This window comes from Euprymna scolopes, chromosome 12 (genome assembly GCF_053919585.1).
Source record: "Euprymna scolopes isolate OS-2025 chromosome 12, ASM5391958v1, whole genome shotgun sequence".
NCBI classification, from domain to species: Eukaryota; Metazoa; Mollusca; class Cephalopoda; order Sepiida; family Sepiolidae; genus Euprymna; species Euprymna scolopes.
In genome coordinates, this window is record NC_136493.1 from 83,357,512 (window position 1) to 83,380,658 (window position 23,147).

The window sequence follows — 23,147 nt, forward strand, 5'->3', positions numbered from 1 at the left end:
CCTGGCTCGGAACTACTGTGATTGAATGATAAATATTGCATAAATGTGTGTTTGAGAGCTAATTTTTTTTGACAATCATTAATAAATATAAATTTATATATTAATACAATAGCAATGCCTGGAAAAATCATGGATTATATGGAAAAATGCGCACATTAAAAGTAATATTCTTAAGATTTTATTAGACCTGGAAAAGTAAAGGACAAGAAATTCAACCTGGAAAAGTAAAGAACAAGATATTCTAGTAAAGTAAAAAATAAGAATTTTTTAGACTTAAAATATTGCAGCTAAAAATAAAATTTGAATATTGATAAATATTTTATTTATTATTTGCATATGTTGTTGTTTATTGTTGAGTTAGAAAGGGTGTCAGTCGCTGGATTGAACTTATTTCCCCTCTATTATTTACATATATTTATGTAGTGAAAATTGGGTACTTGTGCATTTAACGAACCAGACGTAACTCAGCATTTGCTCGGCTTTGTCCGGCGCATGACGTCAACAGTCGGATAAAACCGAGCGTTGGCGATAAAATAAAAACGCTACAACAAAATATCTGTACAATGAAATTGTAAAATGTAGAAACATAAAAAAAATTAAATAAGTAAAAAGCAAAAAACCTACCGTTCATTTATGTTTTTTATTATTATTATTGTTTGAAATTGTCTTCTGTTTTCAAAATAAATACATATAAAGCAAGTTTTTTTGTTAAATAATAGAAAACTTTTTTTTTGTCTGAACTGTTTTTTTTTTTTCAATTTTTAACATAAAAAAACATTGTCTATGTCTTAAACACGTAAAAGTTAATATATATATATATATATATATTTGCAACTCTTTATGTCAAATAAATGGAAAAAGTCTAAAAAAAAAGGGCAATAAAAAGCATTGGGGGGTGGGGAACAAGGATTATTTGTACATTTTTTTTCGCCAGAAACAAGGATTTCTTTTTATTTATTAGTGAAAGGAGGGGTTCGGCGTTCCTATTTGGTACAGTGACCAAGAAACCCTCCTTTTCGGCGGGGTCGTATCCAGACCGGTGTCAGAAGTCTGCCGACGTTGTGTTTTCTGCGGTTAAAAACGGACTCGTCGATTTCTACCGTATGGCCTGAACCTCCAATCTGCCGGGGATTCCTAAGAAAATAATCCCTGTATAAATCACGCAGGAAATTTTTACAATCCACAATTGTGTGGCGAGAACGTAACCCACATTCGCGATGGAGATTTTTTGTAGATGCCATCTCGAACGCCCATAAGTATATTATTTTTATTATACAGGCGATGGTTAGTCGGGATTTTGAGAAGAAGGTCCCAATCCTAACGGAGGTCCATCGACGACATGTTACACTTCTACACCTCCAACCGTAAACGTCGGAAAGGCTTGTTCTCTTTGCAAGTACACAATCCTGGCCAAAATGTAAACACCTTTTCTCTTCTGCCAACAATTTCCGTTGCTGGCAAAAGTTTAGTGCAGCCTCTGGGGTCTGGAGCTAGTCCGCAAGGTTTGTAATATTCATTATTATTTCGTCGGTTATCTTTTTAAAACAATTTTTTTTTAGCTCTCTTCAAATAAGCGTTTCTTGAGTTGTGACACTCTTCCAATTGATAGCGAAATTCTCGTCTGCTTAATCGGCAACGCTCGGTTATATCCGGCTGTTGACGTCATGCGCCGGACAAAGCCGAGCAAATGCTGAGTTACGTCTGGTTCGTTAAATGCACAAGTACCGAAAATTGTTTGAATAAAATTAATTCATTAGTTAGTTAGTTAGTTAGTTAGTTAGTAGATGGAATTAATAATTTTATAATTTACATAAAAATTAATAATTTTATTATATCATAATTAGGATCATTTAATTCATTTTTATGTAAATTATAATTTTATATCTTATATGAAAAACGTGGTTAAATAAATTTCCAAATATATTTGATTTGTTCATAAACTGTATATTCTTTACTCGATATTTGACAAAGTACTAAAGCATGAGAAAACAATACAATTTAGAATAGCTTTGTACAAACGGATTACTATTTATAATTATTTATGGGCCAGTTGTTATTCAAGGGAGATAATCTTCAAGATCGGAGACAACTCATGACATTGCAGATCGGTAGCAAAATGACAACACTAGTAGTCAACAAATGCATGTGCACATGTTTTTTTAATAGAATGAAAAGCGCTATAGGTAAAGTCAGACCACAACGATACCAGAACAGATCATTTATGAACAGTAGATGCGAATATAGCTTAATGCCACGTTCTTCATACAATCGCTGGCGATTTCCTACAGTTGATCCTTTCTATATGATACCGTCATGGTATGTAACGGGTGCATAAAAAAGACAGCTCAGATATATTCGAACTTTGATTGGTTGTACCAGATCACATGTTAAGGGAGAGGGTATATTTGAAATAGGCAAGTAACAGCTGGGCCTTTGCATTCCCAACCAACCTAGAAGGAACATTTTAAAGGAATATTTTGATGGGCTTATTCTGTGATTAATAACCCGCTCGGAAAAATTAGGGAAAAGATTAATAAAATGATCTTACGGATATGAGACATGCCTGTTTTCTTTTAGCCATCTTGAGTTACTTTTCCCCAATGCTGAATGAAATCCAAGATGGTCACATTGTCGTGTAAAGAGCTCAGATAACCTTCTTTCGAGGCTTTCAAATAAATATTCAGCAAGTAATCTTGCGAGTTAACATCGACTTTTTTTTTTTTAGTAATCCTTCTTTCCATTCTGCCCTGACGACCATGGTTGAAGTTATGGTTGGTATTATGTGATAAAATGCCTTGTCACCACACATAACAAGTAATAGAATTGCAGAAGGAATTTACCTCAAACTTCTGGATGAGACCGTATAGCGGGTAAGGTCTGGTTATGGACAAAAAAGAAAGGACAAAACGTTTAATTATATGCTGGCGGGTTTCGCGAAGTAACGTGAAATCATGTTACTCATATGCAAATAGGATAATGTCGGCTTGGATAAAAAGCATGTTTTCAGATCAGAAAGAAGACATTTTGAAGCCGTGAGTTTTGATCGCAGCGAGTATAAGTACAGTACTGAGGCATGATAATTTTAATCGTAAAAACTAATACCAGGGTTTAATCTCACCTGTGTCTGAATTGGGTTCGTATTCGACCATGTTTGCTGCTGGCTCTGGACCCATAAAGAGGCGACTATCTTTCCCATTCCGACTTCTTTTCGAGCTGTTTACTTCAATGCTTGCTTCAAAGGCGTTTCTCGAACGGTAACTGTATGTGGGAAATTCACGACCGGCAATTAACAGCTGCTTTTCAGCGGGAGTGTCGCTATAGTGGTTGAGAACGCCATTCACAATCTCTTGCGCCTTCGCTTCTAATGTTTTGTTGAAGGCGAGCATAACGAGGTAAGACGAGTACAAAATCAGCATAGCGAGGGCTTCGTACCTGAACAGAGAAACAATAATGTAGAATGATTTCTGGCAGCAAATGCAACTTACAAAGAATATTAAAAAACAAACAGCTGATTTTCAGATGAGTAACATGTTAGGCATATGCGTGACATGTTCAGGATATAATGAACCAATAGTACAAGAAACAAACCAACCAATCGTCCTGTATCAGACTGGTAACTATTTTCTTTTTGTAGAATAATATTGTGAAAATAAAAGAACGTATTTTTTGTAGAATAATATTGCGAAAATAAAAAGAAAGTATTTTTTTTTGTAGAATAATATTGCGACCCCCCCTATTTTTGTAGAATAATATTGCGAAAAAAAAAGTATTACTGCATTTGGTTTCTGAATTTTTGAGATGATTATTATCTGGATTATTTGAATTCTCCGGACTACTGTTCTCATCGTCAGTGTCATTTCACAACATTTCAGTCGATGTAACCTCCAACTTTTTTTCAGGTGTATCTTGGCGAACTCGGGAACCTGCACGGAATTTCGAACGGAAGCCTTTATTTAATTTATGGGGATAGCATACTCTCGTTCCGCCAGCCATGGTAAAAGTCTTCGCAAAGAAGTAATTCGCAATCGTATTTTTCGAATTACTTACGACTTCTACCCTGTTATAGGTGACAGAAGGAGACCATGCTACGACTGTGGATTAAATAAAGGGTTCCGTTCGAAATTCAGTGCAGATTCCCGAGTTTAACAGAAAGATTCCAGCGTTTAGCAAGATACACTTGGAGAAGATCGGAGGTTATATCAACCGAAATGTTTTACGAATAACATTCAAGATGGGAATAATAGCCTAATAGATATCTAAATAAAAAAATGACTCTCATCTAAAAACAATGAGAAATATGGTAATTGTGATTAATATAATTTTCTTTTCAAATTTTTACAATTTTCAAAATAGAAATTTTCACATTTTTGTGATTGAAGCTTAGATGGACTGACCATCATTTCACATATAGCAATGTAGAAGTTCTTCATATAAAATATTACATTAATATTTTTGCGTTATGTTAGTGAATATTGGTAACAAACACAATGATAAAACCAGTATTATATTTATAAACGTGTGTGTGTATGTATATATATATATATATATTTATATATATATATATATATATAATACATATATATATATATATATATATATATATATATATATATATATATATATATATATATATATATATATATATTTTAGAATGTACTCCGTAAAAATAGACGTACCAATATATTCTCTCGTCAAGCAAGACGACCACAAGAGCAAATATTGATATCATATAAGCAAATGAATCCCGGAATACTGGCCACCAAGACATCACGAGATTCTGCAGAGAAGAACAATAAAAAACTTTTAGAATCACAAAATTAGTATAGTATCATTATTATGTTAGTTTGGCATCTTACACCGTATTGAGAAATACACACCTGATGAGATGTATATTTGCATGCACACATGCGCACTCACCTTTTGATCTACATATGCATAATCTATGCAGTCTTAACTTGGATGAGAGATGCTTATTTAAATGTATGTATTTTTTAATAAATCCTTATTTTCTTTGTTTGAGAGTCCATTTTGTTGTGCAAAGGTCATTTTATTATCTGATATTTCCTCTCGGCATAATTTGCTCACGCTGAAATTTCTTTAAGCCTGCTGGCATATCTCAAGTGAACACAGTCATCCAGAAGGTAAACACACGCGCGCACACACACACACACACACACACACACACACACACACACACACACACACACACACACACACACACACACACACACAGGGGAACTTTGAAACGAACTTTCTGACGCTTTTGTCAATTTCATATACAAACTTTGATTTTCCAAAGTATATTTTACATTTCTGTAAAATGGTTGATATATATATATTTTGTCTGTTAATTCATGCTTTATCGCTTTCATTCCAAAATTCCGGTTGTTTAGTTAGCTCTTACTAACTGGTGACCCATCAATATTTTAATTCATCGTTTCATTCGCCAATTTAACATGTATATTAATTGTTAGCGTTTTTCAAAGACGTTATTATCACGAAAATACATTAACAGGAGTGTCAGTACATATATTTTATCCTTTTGTTCTCACTCGGATTTTATATATTTCTCGCTAAACGAGAAAATTATCAGATTAAAAAAATCCAACAATTATTAATAATTTAATATATATATATATATATATATATATATATATATATATGTAAATCAAAAACGTTATCGTTGGTGTTTATTATGGACAGTAATGTCAAGTTTTACATTATTGAACAATTTAAAATAAGATATCAAAGCTAAGCATGTAAAATATACCTCCGAAATTTCGTAAAAACCTTAATAAAACTACAACTATTAATTTTAGATAAAATAAATTTAGGTTTTTAGTAGTCAGAACAATGCAGATATACTGAAACGACTTGTATAATAGTGATATATATATATATATATATATATATATATATATATATATATATTTCGAAACTATTCGAAACTCCGCGGATTAAGGACTATCCACTTATCTTGTGCTTCCTTTTTTAAAATTAAATATGTTTTTAACTCTTTTCAAGATGTCTTTTAGCATGTTTTATTAATCATTTGTTCATATATATATATATATATATATATATATATATATATATATATATATATATATATATATATCTCCACAGTCGTACATATATACACAGATGCATCTAATCAATAAAGGTGAAATTGCAGTTTGTTCCATCATTATATTTTAAGTTGCTTCAGTTTGAATCTATCCGTTATATTTCTGCATTGTTCCGCCTTCTATGAACCTAAATTTCTTTTTTATATATACACATTAAACAATGATTTAAGCAAACTACATTAACCTCTTAAGTGTAGATATTTGGCGTTTGTATCTCTATAAATACAATACGATATCTGTATGTATGCTGACTCATACTGTGACATGGATGAAGGAGTTCCAATGTAAAAATGAATGAGTTCTTATCTGATGACGAGTGAGTTGATGATGACAATGGTGATGGTCGTAATAGTAATATGCTGTCGCAAATCGCCATCTTAGTTTCGAAGAAAACGCATCAGTTTTTCAAAATAACCAGCACCACCATCAGAATTTAAAAAATGCTTTAGTTTAACTAAAAATATAAAATGTATTTGAAAAGTTTTTGTTAAAAAGATAGCATATGAAATATTTTAAATGCGTTTAAGGGTTTTCTGCAAAGTTTGGGCGATATCTTTATCTTGGCCTTGATGTAAAAAACAAATTAACCCTGTAAAATTATGTGCGAAAACTTTAAAATAGAAATAAAGTGAATAAAAGTAAAAAAAAAAAAATAAAATAGAAAATAAAAATAAAAGAAAGGGAGATAACTCACAACAGACACAGCTAAAGAACAGCAGCCCATGATAAAAAGAATGTTAAATATGGCAGAACCAGTAATTGTTCCAACGCTGACGTCACTTTCAGCAATCATAATACCTAAAAAAGTAAATTATTAAAGAAAATACAAAATGAATAGAAGAAAAGAAAAATTCTTCCTAAGGGATTATAAACACTGAAATGAAGGAGCAAGTGCATGCATGGACCGTAGGTTAGATAAACACGTAATATAGGTCACGAGTACTACTAGTACTGATAATGTAAAAAAAAAATAAACCTATTAAAAACGATTGGATCAGATTTGCTATGAAGGTATAATAATTATGCAGTGAGATCGTCACAATTGTACTACCATCACTACTACTACTACTACTACTACTACTACTACTAAAATACAGGTGCAACATTATTATTAAAAAATCCAATAAAATAAAACATTAAATGCTTATTGCAGGAACTGGATTAAGAAGTCGGCTTTTTTTTTGATATTATAAACCATGACTTTAAAAATATATAAAAGCTTTCACTCTGGTTCCAAAACAATATCTAGATGAGAACTTTAATAAATGTACTTGTAAAAAAAAAAAAAAAAAAAAATGAAAATTTCTATTAAAACCGAATAATTTTTAATAAATTTTAATAAATATTTATATTTGAAAACTTAGATTTAATTGATAATGTATAGATTGATCAGTAATGTATAAATCATTTTCGAATTTCATTCAGTAACGAAAAAATTTATATCCAAACGACTGTTGGAAGTTTTCAAAATGGCCGACAAATTCTCAGAGGTAACAAAATAAAATACAACAAATTACTTTAATTTTGAATATGTAATTTATGGAATCAATTTGAATTTCTCTTTTCAATGTGAAAAAAAAAATAGACTGAAATTCACTGGCTAGGCAGAATCAAATATTGATTATCAGATACAATTCAACAGCAATTTAAATTAGAGAATCTAACTGACTTTTCATCGTATATGTTTATGCAAAATTCCAATGAAACGGATGCAGAAAGACTAAAAAATATAAGCAATATTATAATCGAATATTTTCATCTTACTGTCCTCTGGCCACCTATATAGTCCAAAAAAGAATTCGAAAGAATTGTATGAATACTTCTTGAGATGCCAGTAGGCCATTGGAGTAAAATTTTCATGTTAGTTTTATTCCCACTGCCATTAATGCTACTTCAAACAGAGCAAAATCAACAGGAATAAACACTTATAAGCTTAAAAAAACAAAAACAAAGCCGCCGCCGCCGCCGCCGCCGCCGCCGCAACAACAACAACAACAACAACAACAACAACAACAACAACAACAACAAAAAAAAAAAAAAAAAAAAAAAAAAAAAGCAAAAAACAAACAAACTTCAACCAACTTCGTAATGAAGCACCCTTCAGATTCCTGGTATGTCACAGTGGCTAACTTGATCGATGACTTTTGTCATGACTTAGGTAAAATATGAATTACAATTTAAAGTCGTGCATAAACCGTTGTCCTCAAGCGAAAAGATTGGGACAACCCTTTAAACTTGCATTATCGTTTAATATCGATGAGTATCGAGGGAACTTTTAAAATGTGTTATCTCTTTAAAAATGCCAGCCTTTTACTATACTTTCCATTGTGTGACAATAAAGTTTTGTGAATCGGAGTTTTCATATTAGACGTTGGCGCAATGTAATAATCTTAAAAGTATTAACTCTGCACTGAAGTAAGCTAAGTTTAGTAATTATCAAGAAATATTGACGTCCGATGTTTTTTGCAATTTAATATTTAAAGATGGAGATAAAAAGGCAATGTAAAACTATGAGTAAAATGAAAAACGAATTTAAAAATCGAATTCTTCTTACCTATAATGGAAGTGAATAGTTCAGGAATGGAACTTCCAATAGCCATAAAAACTGCACCTGATATGTCATGGCTGATATGAAGAGCTGAACAAAAAAATACAAAAAGAATAGCAATACAAATTCTAACAACCAGTTAGTTACACGGTAAATTACACGGTAGTTTATACGTTGATGCTTTGTCGTGGATGTTGAATTATTTATCAGTTATATCTGATATTATTATTATTATTATTATTATTATTTTCAGCTATAAAATAAAATAAAATATAAAAAGTTTGATAAAATATAAAATATTCTTATCGGGATGACGTTACAAAAATATTGTATATTGCTTTTAAATTTTTGATAATCGAATTTTTTAATGTTCGTTGCTTTTCCTCTTCCTAACATTTTCCTTCTCTCTTCTTTTTTCAAGCTTTACTCATCTTCATTCTTCCTATATTTACTCATCACCCCCCCCTCCGTTTCTTCTCGTTCATCTTTTTATCCTCCTCCCCTCCGCACTTTCTCTTTTTATCGACTTGACAAAAAAAGGTACACCCGTATTAAAATATTGATGATACTACTACTACTACTACTACTACTACTACTACTACTACTACTACTACTAAGTACCGAAAACAGCTGAATATTAAAAAAAAAAAAAAAAACTACTCGAGTGTTCGAACCAAACGTCATAACGACCCCTAATAGGCACAGGTAAGTTGGAATAAAATAAGATTTGTAAACACCCTTAAAAATACAGATGTAACTTTGTAAGACGAACACATGGAAACTGAGACTACTGCTTGATACAAGAAAAATAGTTTAATAAGACTCCGACCGCCCTAAATGGTAAAGGTACCAAGACCGATTGGCACCAAAGAAAATACGTGTAGAGGGTTTGAGTGGACGGAAATATCGAGGAAGGATAGCACCATGCCAAACTTGACTCGAATGGCCCGGAAAGGACTGATTTCCCAAGAAGACATCGATTGTTATCAACAATAACTCCATGGTAAATTGCTAATGCGAGCAAGCAAAATGTATTGCAATGGTGATCAAAAGAAACGTAAAATGTTAGAAATATGGAAGGACTTGTTGTCACTCAGATTCCAGGTACAATATTTGTTTTTACCAGTGAGCGATTATTGGTAATCGTGTGCGAACTTATGTGGCATGCGCAGAAAATTTAATTACGTAAAAAAGGTTTGGGAGTGATTCTACTGAAAAATTCTTTACGGTTATGAAAAAGTAGATTCAAAGAAATATTTCATGTATCATTTACTGTTGCAGAGATTGACGGTGTGAAACCTCAAGAAAGACAAACAAATCAGCATCGGTTGAAAGAAAGTAAAAAGTAAACGTTGGGTTTGCTTTCAGCAACCTTTTAACTTTCATTTTCTTTGTCCTTTTATCCTCACATTCTGTGTTTCTGACCTGTTTCTGATAAAGGGAGAAGAACTGCTGTTTTCTGGGTCGGAATCTATTCATATAACGCTTATCATTGACTAGTTTTTGACATTGAATTAGTATTTATGTATTTATTTACTTTCTTATAGTTGTTAGATTAAGTGGCTTCATGCCTTATCTGGAGCGATTTCTATAAAAAACCTGTTTACTCCGCGTGCTAAACTGGAAGTACGAAAACACTTTCTTTATGTACGTGCCATACGGCATTGGATCAGGTTACTTGAAGAGATAACCAAAGCAGAATCAAACAACCACTTTGACAAGTATGTGGAGAAGAGAGACCTCATAAGATAGTACTACTCTGTTTGTCTTTCATTCAATTTCACTTCTTAGTAATGAAAAGTTTGGACCAGGTAAATTCAGGTAAATACTTTGCAAAAAATAACCATTTGGCATTTCTTTACAATCACATTCTCATGAAAAAACAACAACAAAAAACAAAAAACAAAAAACAAACAATATTTCACATTTAATGTTCTTATCACAACAGGTATGACAAAAATCTCAATGTATTTGAATAAACATTTTTTATATAAATTTGGAATTTGTCCCAACACACACCATTACGCGTTGTAGCCATGTTTTTGTGATACAGAAATATACTTCCTAAAATTAATCGTCAGCTCTTCTTCAATGCAGGAAAGTACGTAATGTTACGTAAAATTATAAAAATAAACAAAGAAAATTTAGAACAATGAATTCACAAATCATTCGGGGTAACTATTATTTACGTTTTGGATGTTGTCTAGATTTCTACAACTGATTTAAGGTATTTCTGCACTACTGAATCAGAAAATGGCACCAGTTTCTCTCCATTACGTCAAGTTTTTGTGTTAAGTTGATTTGATTACATTTTTGTGGCATTATCAGCTGATTTTTGTCAATACCTATCTTAAATATATTTTTAAGAGAAAAAAATGTTTTGCCAACAATATATATTGATTACCTGATAGAAACATCGATTACTGTAAACTGAATGGTGGGCATTGATAAAGGTGATAACACGTAATTGCATGTTGCTTCACCATTGTTCAAACTTCAGGGCTTGAACTTCTGTTTCTTCAAACTCTAGGAATGCTCAGCGGCAGGGAGGTCTTTAGATTCCAACAGTAGTCAGTCATAATGACTGCGTCACAGCAACCCTGATACCTGGTCTCCATCTCTTACAGGTCTCGATAGAATCTCTCGCCTTGCACGTCACTTATTAAACACAGGTTCTCAGGAAACTGGTCCATATGTGAAAATAGGTAATGCATCTTGACGCTAATGTTGCAGCCTAAGTTTCTGAAAGCAGTTAACCAGTTGTTGATAATTTATGCTTAGTTTCTGACCTTATTATTACGAAGAAAGTTCTTCACTGCAAGAACAAATGCCTTCCACGCTCCCAGTTTCACTTCGTTCATTGAGATTTTGAACTTTAGATTTCTGATGAGCTGTCGGATTTGAAGACCGTCAAAGATGCCAACTTTCAACTTTTCCATGGTCAATCCTGGAAAAACCTGGCACAAGTAAGTGAAGCAGTCACCATCCTCGTCAAGTGCCTTGGTGAACTGATTGATTAAGTCAAGCTTAATGTGAGCGGTGGGAAGAGTATTCTGTCTTTGTCCAATAGAGGCTCATTGATGACGTTCCTTTTTTTTTTTGCAAGGCATCAATTCCTCTCGTACAGGCAAGTTCTTCTTCATGTAATGCTGAACACCAATTTTTGGAAGATTTCGAGGTTCTGTGACTCAAACTGATCTCCTTTCGACATAATCAACCAGAACTATCGAATCTAAATACTTCTTGTTAAAATTATCATTACCAATTAAAACATGGCATTGGACATGGCATTTTACTTCAACAAATTTCTTCTAAAATGCTACACACACACACACACACACACACACACACACACACACACACACACACACACACACACACACACACACACACACACACACACACACACACACACACACGCGCGCGCGCGCGTTTATATAATATAATCTTGCAAGTTTTTTTTAGCTCCAAAAAACTATATAAAATTATCCTTTGTTGGAAAATTATTTTGCCAATAAGTCAATTAATATCCTGTAATTGCCTAATCAATTTGCTTCCATGGATTCACAATAGTCCTAATGTTATTTCAGGGATCATCAGTTATTTACGACGAAACACTGTTTCGTGGATTTAAAAACAATATATTACATCATGGCTCCACAGCAGTGTTGATAAAACAGCGCCTCCTGCCTTAAACACAAGAACAAAAAGTCCGGATACTGGATCTATTTTTTTTGTTTGCTCCAAATCAATTAGGCTAACCTATCCAAGTTATCAAAATGTCTTCCTTACCTGTGTCAGCTATATATATATATATATATATATATATATATATATATATATATATATAAAATAAAAACGTTTCTGCCCCCCCATATATATATATATATATATATATATATATATATATATATGGGACAGAAACGTTTTTATTCTTGTTTTTTTTTAAGAAAAGTGGTATTTGAACAACATTGCTGGGGTATGATATAAAATATTGTTTTGTTTTTAAATCTCCAAAACAATTTTCATGGTAAACAACTGATGATCCCTACAATAATATTAAGGCGAGCGTAAATATTTGGAAGCAAACTAATGTAGTGACTGTATGAATGAAGAACTAAAAGTTTTTTGTATTTAGTTTTTAAGGCTGGAAAACTTCCATCAATATATATATATATATATATATATATATATATATATATATATATATATATATATATATATATAATATGAGATTACTATTTTTCAAAAGTAGGGTAACCAATGAAATATAACGAGGTTAATACAAAAGTACTCAATACGGAAGTAGAGCAAGTTACATTTTCAATTTGTCTTTACATAAGCAGTAGTTTGTTGCTACACGGTTATAAGCATGTTTCGGTCTTCTAGTGTTTAGTAACTAGAGACCTCTAGTTACTAAACACTAGAAGACGGAAACATACTCATGACTGTGTAGCAACAAATTACTGCTAATGTAAAGACAAATTGAATATATATATATATATATATATATATATATATATATATATATATATATATATATAATTTAATTAACGAAGTACAGCCGTTTCTTGTAACATTGACGTTTTGTTCGTGTCTTTAACTACGGCCACAATAAGGACATTGAAAAAAAAGAGAATTTAAAATAAGAAATAAAAGACAACCAGTTTCGTGGTTATAAGAGAAGGGGCAGCAGCATTCGTGTGAAAAACTTTAAGAAATTCACGTGCTTTACGTATTTGGTTTCATAGGCAGACACCACGAGATAACACCAACAACAGAACGAAAAAATAAATAAATAAACAATAAATAAATAAACAAAAAAAAAACAAAACAAAAGAAAACAAAGACAAAAGTAAAAACTATAAAATAACTGCGAGAAGAAACAATGGAAGCCGACATATTCGCTTGAAATATACATTTCCCCATCTAATTACAGGTTGTGGAAATACTTATCTTATTTATATTCGGTACAGCTTTATTCTTTGATTGACGTAAGACATATTTGATAATATAAATAGTTGAAGAACTGTAATGTTAGAAATATATTTCTATTTTCATTTTTATTATTTTTATTATTACATTTTAACCCCAAACAAGGCAAATTGCCACTTTGGTGTAGGGGGCTACTATCAGGGGCAACAACTACTGGGGTACTATGTAGGGATTTGGGCAGCAAGGTGTCGGTTCACGTTACACTTGAACTTCTGCACGTCAGTACTGTTGGGGAAGCAGGGACCTGGAATGGAATTCCAGAGTCTTGCGGTTCTGGGGAAGAAACTATTGGAGTAAAAAGATCTTTTACATCTAGGGACCTCTACAGTGTGGGGGTGGGATCTAGTAGCCTGTCGGGTTTGTCGAGGGTGCACACTTAGCTCAACCGTTATATATATATATATATATATATATATATATATATATATATATATATATATATATATATATATACTAGCAGTTCTGCGCAGCTTTGCTCGGGCCCTATGTACTGTTCATAACTTTATGTGCATATATATATATAGATATTCAAAAATTTGACTCATGTTCAGGTAACCTACATTTTAAATTTCAAGTGTTTACACCCAAAATTGGCGGAGGAGTATGGTAGAGTCTGCAAAGGTCAACTCTTTCAACTTTGATCTCGTGGCAGCCAAATTTTCGCCCAAAAGCTGATTAAAAAGCTTGCTGCATGTCTGAATGTCTTTTATGTAAAATTTCAAATATTTAGACCCAAAATTGGTCGAATAGTTTGCTAGAGACCGCAAAGGTAAAATCTTTTCACCTACCAAACTTAATTTGGTAGAGATTAATTTGGTCAATTGATTTTTTAAACTTTGACCCTAATTTTGACCCCTTAACATTTATTGTTTTGGGTCAAATCAAATTAAAAAGTTTGATCCAAGTAACCTACATCTAAAATTTCAAGTGTTTTTAGACCCAAAAATCAGCGGAGGCGTTTGTTAAAGTTTCCAAAGGTCAAATTGTTGAACTTTGACCTCTTAACAGCCAAAACCAAAACCGATTAAAAAAGAATTTCCCAAATCTCAACACCCCTTATATCAAATCTCGAGTCTGTAGACTGAAAATTGACAGAGTAATTTGGTAGGAAAATGTATATATATATATAAGTGAAATTGTCTGTGTGTGTGTGTCTGTTTGTCTGTCTGTCTGTCTGTGAGTGTGTACATTTTCCTACCAAATTACTCTGTCAATTTTCAGTCTACAGACTCGAGATCTGACATAAGGGGTGTTGAGATTTGGGGAATTCTTTTTAATATACATATATATATATATATATATATATATATATATATATATATATATATATATATATATATATATATAATGCCGTCTATTTTTTTATTCCGTCCGAATGGATCAGAGGGGATTGCATATTGGATTGTTACGATGACTGAACTAATGCATTCATGACCTGAAAGTTTCATCTCTTTGTTGCAGATATTGAAAGTGCGAGACTCTAAGAAAATAACTGTCATGGACGTTGGTCAAAAGCGTCAAAAGCAGAAATTCGTCATTGAATTCCTGGCAAAAGTGTATTAAGAATGATGGTAACTATGTAGAAAAATAAATTCTGGAACACAAAAGGTCGCTCATTTTAATGATTCCACTCCTGTCTTCGTAGGTTTTTAACTTTTTGAGTAAAAAAATAGGTGGCTTTACTTTTGGAACACGTTTCAATAAATAAATAAATATACAAATTACTCATCTCAAAGAATTCCAATAAAAAATATATAAAACCATGTTAAAGTCAGCTGGAAAGCAAACAGAGTTCTACCGACGGGGAGTTCTAGTCATGAAACTGTAATCATGGAATTTGCGTTTAGATTTAGACACAGATAGATAGCGGAGGAAATTGTTGATAATGGTCTAGCTACTAGACGAACTTTTTTATGAAAGTTTGGCAGGAAGACGTTAGATTGAAGCTCAGACGAGCACTTGTAATGAAAATAACGATAGAACAAAGACAGGCTCAGAACATTTCTGTGGGAAAGAGGTTGCAGGAAGGAGAAAAGGGCATTAAGCCAGTTTTGAATTCTGTCAAGGCAAAATATATGGGTGGCCATTTGGGAATTCTAGGTTTGTATGCCGTCTTCCTATGATCGGGATATACAAAGGAACCGCATATGAATTTGATATTCCCTGTAACCCCTCCCCCTGCGGAGGAAGCTGGTACGGTATTACCAGTTCTTTTGTTCGTTCGTTTATATTTATTTCTATTAGTGAATATATAAGGGGTTTGTTTCAGACAACTAAATATGGAAAACGAATCAGGAAAATATTTATGAAAAGCAAACAAAAGTGTAAAATATAAAAAAAGCACAAATTAACTCAGGATGAACGACAATTCTTGCATGAACGACCCCCCCCCAAAAAAACCCGATAAAATCTCAACCTCCAAATGTCAATTTCTAAAGAATTATAACATAATGTAACTTTTATTCAACCAATTCTTTCGACATATCTTCCTTTTCTTTGTTGTATCGTATTTTTTTTAATCTATAATTCTTTTTTTATACAATATAACGGATCCCGATAAGATTAAAAGTATTATTCCAACCAATAAGAAAAGTTGTAACAGCTGTTTCCCACCAGATCAAGTATAATATCAACAGTTAAACGATTTAAAAAAAATTGACAGCATAAATTTCTTTCGAAATTACAGTTTAACGTCTGTTTTACGTATTGGCGTCTATTGCGATTGTAAATAACAACATCAGGATACATTATGCAATGTAAAGGATTTTGAACAAAAATTAAAGTCTTGTTTGAATTAAAGTTTTATCTTCCCCTCCTCATATACATCGAATCTAATCATCAGTATAAGGGAAATGATGGTGGCTAAGTGGTTAACGACGTGATCTAATAAAGTTCGAATTTAGATCTTTCCAGAGAAGCACTTTCACTTAGGGATGTTGGCAACCTTCATGTGGTCTTTCCCGTAAGTAGTCTAGAAACAATAAAAATCAGGGAAACGTATGCCAACAAAATCACCATCAAAAGTTATATGCACCAATTGTTCCCGACCAACTACAGTATTTATTATATCATTCAACAATTTCGAAAAAACAAAAAACAAACAAACAAACAAAACAAAACAAAAATATAGAAATAAAAAAAAAACCGTAAAACAAAAACAATAAAACTGGACAAATATTTTTACAACGAAATAAAAATATTCTTGAATGAAACATTTTAAAATTCGATTAAAAAATATTGTTAAATCCTATTTTTCTTATCCTTCATCAAAATATTATGCAGCGTTTGTTTGGGATAACTATTTCTTTTTAAAAGTGACAGTATAAATATCTCTAGAAATAATACTGTATCGTACACTATGCAATATAAAGGATTGGCGGTTAATTAAATTATTAGGCAAAACAAGAGAAATTGAAGGCCTTATTATCATACACATTTCATACAAATTAATTTATTTATTTTGTGACATTCGTTATAAGCAGATCCGAATACTCCTAAAAAGCAACTCTTTACAGATAACTCTTCAGTGGGACAACCAAGCCACATTGACTCAGTATCGTACGTTATGCAATATAACCACTTTTAAATCCTATTTTTGTCATCCTTCATCAAAATATTATGTAGCGTTTGTTTGGGATAAGGATAACACGATTTCTTTTTAAAGGTGACATCATAAATTTCTCTAGAAATAATACTGTATCATACATTATGCAATATAAAGGATTCTGATAGCATTAAAAGTTTGATTTAAAGCTTTATCCCCCCCCATATCTAATCTAATGAAAACAACAGAAGTATACGATTAACGAAAGTGTTTATTTTATTATTGGACAGTTAAAAAAAATCGTAAAACAAAAACAATAAAACTTGACAAATATTTTTACAACGAATTATTGCTATAATTTCATAAAAATATTGTTGAATGAAACATTTTTAAATTCGAATTTTAAAAATATTGTTGAATCCTATTTTTTCTTATCCTTCATCAAAATGTTATGTAGCATAAATGGGTGTTTGAAATAGAGTTACAATTAATTATGGGGAAGTGGTTGTCTGACGAAGAATATGCAAGAGATGCTTACCATCACGAAGTTGGGCGAGGGATGGTACAAAATAATTGTTACACACGATGGCTAAACCGAAAAACATGTAGACGGAAATTAATATATTGAACACAACCCCGCCATGGTCAACAAACCATGAAGGCATGAAGTTGCTTGGAAATTGCTCAACTGCTCGCGGAGTGCAATTCAATTCCCCATTCAGGTCGATGGGGAGGAATGTTTCATTATTCAAATCTGAAATGAAAAGAAAACAATGATTTCGGTTTTACAGCATATCAACTCTCTTGAGCTTATTTTGATAAACATTTTTATATTTAAAATTTTTAATCTCTTCGCCAATTTATTGATGTGTATTATTTTCATTTTTAGGACTTCTGTTCTCATCTCACAACGTTTCGGCAGATGTAACCTCCAACTTTATTAAGGTGTATCTTGTTGAACTCGGGAATCTTTTCGTCGAACTCGGTAATTTCCACGGAATTTCGAACAGAAACCTTTATTTAATTCACGGGGGTAGCATGCTCTCGTTCCGTCAGCTATGACTGGGTAAAAGTCTTAAGTAATTTTCAGTTGTATTCTAAGTATCGTCCGCACTCAGGATTGAACCTTTACCTTCAGAAAAAATGTCACATAGGACTGAATATGTTATTCGTTATGCCACGGGTCATTGCAAATTTCCGAGTTCAACAAAAGGATTCATGAGTTTGACAAGATACGCTTGAAGAAGGTTGGAGATTATATTGGCCGAAACGTTGTGAAAATAATACTGAAGATGAGAACAGTAAACCAAACAACTCAAATAATACACATCAATCATCATCTCAAAAATTCAGCAAAATAAAAACAAAATTAACGCAAACAAATACACACATTAACTCATTTCTTTCTTGACAAAACCCAAACTTTCTAAACTTAAAATACAAAAACACAAATGAACAATTAGCTATTACAAAGAACATTACTTACACAAATCAGATATTTACAACATGTGCATACTCTCTAAATTATACTAGTTATATATACTAGCAGGTCGCTCGGCGTTGTCAAGTCGTAAAATACGTTTAAACATGATATTTTAAGTCGTACAGATATCGTATTTAATACTGTAGATACAATATCCTGTTGATTATTATATTGTACCCAATATATAGTAATAGTGATTGCAAAAGTAAAAAAGATGACGTGGGGTCATCAGTTAGAATCGAAACCAAAACAATCTTATCTGTTACTATCTAACCTAAACCCATACGCATACAAAAACTGTAAAGAATAACGTTGTTTAACCTATAAATATATATTTTCGTATGCGTACAAGAGTACTTTAAGTCGACTTACGTCTGTGAAATTTCAATTTTTTCAATTTTGACCCCTATTTTTTATCGGCTAAAACCAAATCAAATTTGTTTCAAATGTCCTTATATATAAAGTTTCAAGTCGATGGACCAAAAATTGAGAGAGGAGTTTGATAGAGACCGTTCCCCAGACATATCCAAAGACAAGGGCATTATATATATATATATATATATATATATATATATATATATATATATATATATATATAGTGGAGATGGTAATTAATAAAAACTGAAAAAAGTGCTCAATACTGTTGTAGAGCAAGTATGCGTTTTATTTTTTATTACCGTATCTTTCTGTTAAGTTACATTGTTCATGTAACTTAATAGAAATATACGGTAATAAAAAATAAAACATATATATATATATATATATATATATATATATATATATATATATGTGTGTGTGTGTGTGTGTGTGTGTGTATACAGGGTGACCCAAAAAACGGGCCCCAACTCTAATTAAGCCCCGTTTCTTAGTGTTTTGTCCGAATGAAATGAAACTTTGGTCATAACTAGTTAATTATATTCAAAACATCACACCAAAACACTAGGGTCTTTGGCCTTTTTTCTCTGTTCTACAGCATATGTTCTAAATGGCCTCCATTTAGCTTTTGTTTTTTTTTGGGTCACCCTGTATATATATATATATATATATATATATATATATATATATATATATATATATATATATATATATGTGTGTGTGTGTGTGTGTGTGTGTGTCTATGAAGTGAAAACTGAAAGTTTATAACGGGGTAATGCAATATATTGTATTTCAACTACTGATTCATTTATTGATATAGAAACAAAAAAATCGGCGATTTCATTTTCATCTCGAGATGCTTTCTTGAGTTGCGATTTTTTTTGTTTTGTCAGCGAATGTCAAACATCGTGTTCAGCTTTCAACAAAATAAGATTCTTTTTTCTCTAGCAAATATAGTATCGATTACACTACATTTTTTACGATGTCTTGTAACTCGTCGGAAGTCGAAAGCCACCACACACATATAACAAACACTGAACTGAATTTGAGTCGATTCCATTGCATCTACTTTTAGGATGAACAAAAAAATACATGCCTGGAAAAGCAGACACGGTTGTTACCGACTGGCTGTCTGGAGCCATTAGTCAATACTTATTCCACTTAAACATTACGCAGACTTGATTGGGTTCGAATCAGTGAGAGATGCACATTTCAACTTCGCCTTTTGTACTTTAAATATAGATAATGAGATAAATTAATAAGTATTAATAAATACCCAACAAGCAATTTGTGCTACATAATTCAGTACAAATAATAAAATCGCATTTTAAGAGACAATTTACTCCTTCAGTTCAGTACCTCTTGGCAGATAATGTTCTTTTTGCCCTGTTTATTTCGAAGGTTTCCTTTTTTACGTAACGTTACGATGACTCTGGTGAAGAACCGCTTCATTTTGAAATTACGACGAGTTCCTTTCTCACACTATTACAACAATTATATGATTTTATAGATATTCGAAAACGAGGCTACATCAAAGGGAGGTCACTCTCATATTTTTATCCAAGGTTGGTAGATTAGCCCTTTTAAAGCCAAATTTTGCGAATATTGACTTTTTGAAGCAGTTTGACCTTCAAAAATTCTTTGGCCTTTTTCAAAGTGTAACGTACGGACTAACCAAGAAAAAAGCAGCAGAATATTACACGGATTATAATCTAAACAAAACCCCATAAAATCCATGTTCTTTCTTTAACACTGTTAATACGTTTGAATGTTAGTGGTGAGACTTTGATTTATGCTTGCGTTATGGCGGCTGACTGGTGTTAGGATGCTACCAGAGTAGTTAACGAATGACTAAAGGCTCTTTTAGTGTTCCTTATATATATATATATATATATATATATATATATATATATATATATATATATATATATATATATATATATATATATATATATATACAATAAAATATGACAGAAGGCCACCGTATAGGGCGCCCATATATATTTATGTTATTTTACGGCCCTCTTTTCCCTTAACACCATGCGAAGTTCCCAACAATTATGTCATACTATTAAAAAGGCGCTAAAAACAGCCCAACCCCATAAAAACCGCTTCAGGTGTAAAATATAAATGAATGCACGAACTGCCATTTTAAATCTATCAACATGAAAAAGCTTAAAAGTTTTTTGAAATAATCCTAACTAATCCTCTTGTGGCTTATCCCCCCCCCGCTTTTTTTTTATTAATCCTTGTGGGCCCCTTGAATTAAATGAATTTAACGATAATGAAAAACACACACATACGAAACAAAACAAAAACAAAATAAAACAAACATAAAAACAAAATGAAAATAAAAAAATTGTGAAGGGTTTGATGGGATGGAACGACCAAGGAAGGAAAACACTATCTAAACCTCCACTGGAAGGAAGCGGAAAATAATGGAATCCTGGGAATGCTTATTGTCAGAAAGAACCAATTGTCCTTATCAGTGATAATTGGCGATGTGACAACAGCATATTCTTTTCATTGTTTTGACTCTTGAGTATATATCCGTGAATAGCTTATGTGCTTTTATATAGACTGATGTGGTTCTTGGTTGATTGACTGCGTTTTACTGTGCCGGATATATACTTGAGAGTCAAAAGAATGAAAAGAATATTCTGTTGTCACAGCCCTAGTGATAATTTCATGGTAAAAGGCTGTCTCGAAAACCCCAAGTTATTTATAAACGCCGAAAGAAATAATCGAAGCTTATTGGAAATATAGAGATTTGTTGTTAATCAGAGTCCAGAGAATATCGCGTGTTTGTGTTAGTGAGCGACCATTGAGAACTGGTGAATAAGAAATGATAAGACAACAACAACAACAACAACAACAACAAAGGAAAAAGAACACATTAAGTCATGTAGTGTTGGAACACCGAAACTGCTTTTGCTTCTATAAAGCGGCTGTTTTAAATTTATATATGTAGATTAAAATGGATTGACAAATGCTTAAAATTTGACCATTTAATGTTATTGCTTCTGAACTATACCGCTTATTGCCAATAAAAAATAAAAATAAACCGAATAAAAACTGATTTTGCAACTGACCTTTAAATGATAATACGACATTTCCTGTCTCCCTTTTTTGGCGTCGTTGAAGATAAACCTTTTGGGTTTCATAATGAAAACGACTTTTTAACTCAAGTCCTTCAATTTCCGCGTCTTCTGATGAACCTAAATTCAGACGTTGATCCACGTTTGGTATATGACTAGCTGTGAGTGGATGGATCAATAGATTAGAAAGAAGTATCAAGAATCCGGTCCAGATCAATCGGATATGAGCCGTATTTTGACGCTCAAAACGACGATTCATCGTGAAAAATTGTAAAGACTCAAGTAAATCTGTTTGGGTCTCATAGAAAGTTCGATCATTTGTTTGTCGACGTAAAATGTTCGATTGTTGATAATATGCATTAGAAAAATCAGTTGTTGCTAGTTTTATTTCCGGATCAAAAGAAAGTAAGCAGTTTTGCTGATGACGTCTGATCCTTCACTGTAAATTTTACCTGTGGAATTAAAAAAAAAAAAAAAAAAAAAAACAGAAATTAAAACATTTTAAAGTTTTTAAGTCCTGAAATAAAAATGAAAAGAAAAAGAACACACACAAAAAAAAAAATACAAAAACAAAATAAAAAAGAAAAACAAAGAAGCCGTGAAAGTTTTTCGATAAATTGATGTCATTAACTTGTTTTACTTCTGGGGAATACGAAGATTTTATTGGCACCTCGTAAGTCAGAGCAATCTATTTATTCTTCGTATTAAACTGCTATTATATAAAGAATGGTTGCTGGGATATATTAAATGTCATTGATTTGGTTGGATCACATGTTAGTGGAGAGGGCATGTTTGAAATAGTTAAACTTACGTAACCATTTATGCCTCGTTGTGGTGGCGCAGGGAGGCCTACTGTGTATTCTGACATCATGATTAAACTTGAGTTGCAATCTCCGTTTTCTATATTTCCAGTATTTTCTGAAAATTAAGAACACATCAAAGACCGATCATGTTTCTTTTTTCACCAGAACTCGGT

At 32.1% G+C, this 23,147-nt stretch overlaps 1 protein-coding gene across 1 annotated transcript in view; it reads right to left on the minus strand.

Moving 5' to 3' along the window:
• LOC145291385 (sodium/potassium/calcium exchanger 5-like) overlaps positions 1 to 23,147 on the minus strand; it is a 51,190-nt gene that overhangs the window by 17,672 nt on the left and 10,371 nt on the right. Inside the window, exons 2-7 of the mRNA XM_080137178.1 lie at positions 22,166 to 22,623; positions 17,754 to 17,969; positions 8,683 to 8,766; positions 6,823 to 6,926; positions 4,677 to 4,777; positions 3,119 to 3,432 (exon numbers count right to left, since the gene is read on the minus strand). Of these exons, the coding sequence (XP_079993304.1) occupies positions 3,119 to 3,432; positions 4,677 to 4,777; positions 6,823 to 6,926; positions 8,683 to 8,766; positions 17,754 to 17,969; positions 22,166 to 22,430 (1,084 nt within the window). The 5' untranslated portion in view covers positions 22,431 to 22,623. The remainder of the gene's footprint in view (positions 1 to 3,118; positions 3,433 to 4,676; positions 4,778 to 6,822; positions 6,927 to 8,682; positions 8,767 to 17,753; positions 17,970 to 22,165; positions 22,624 to 23,147) is intronic.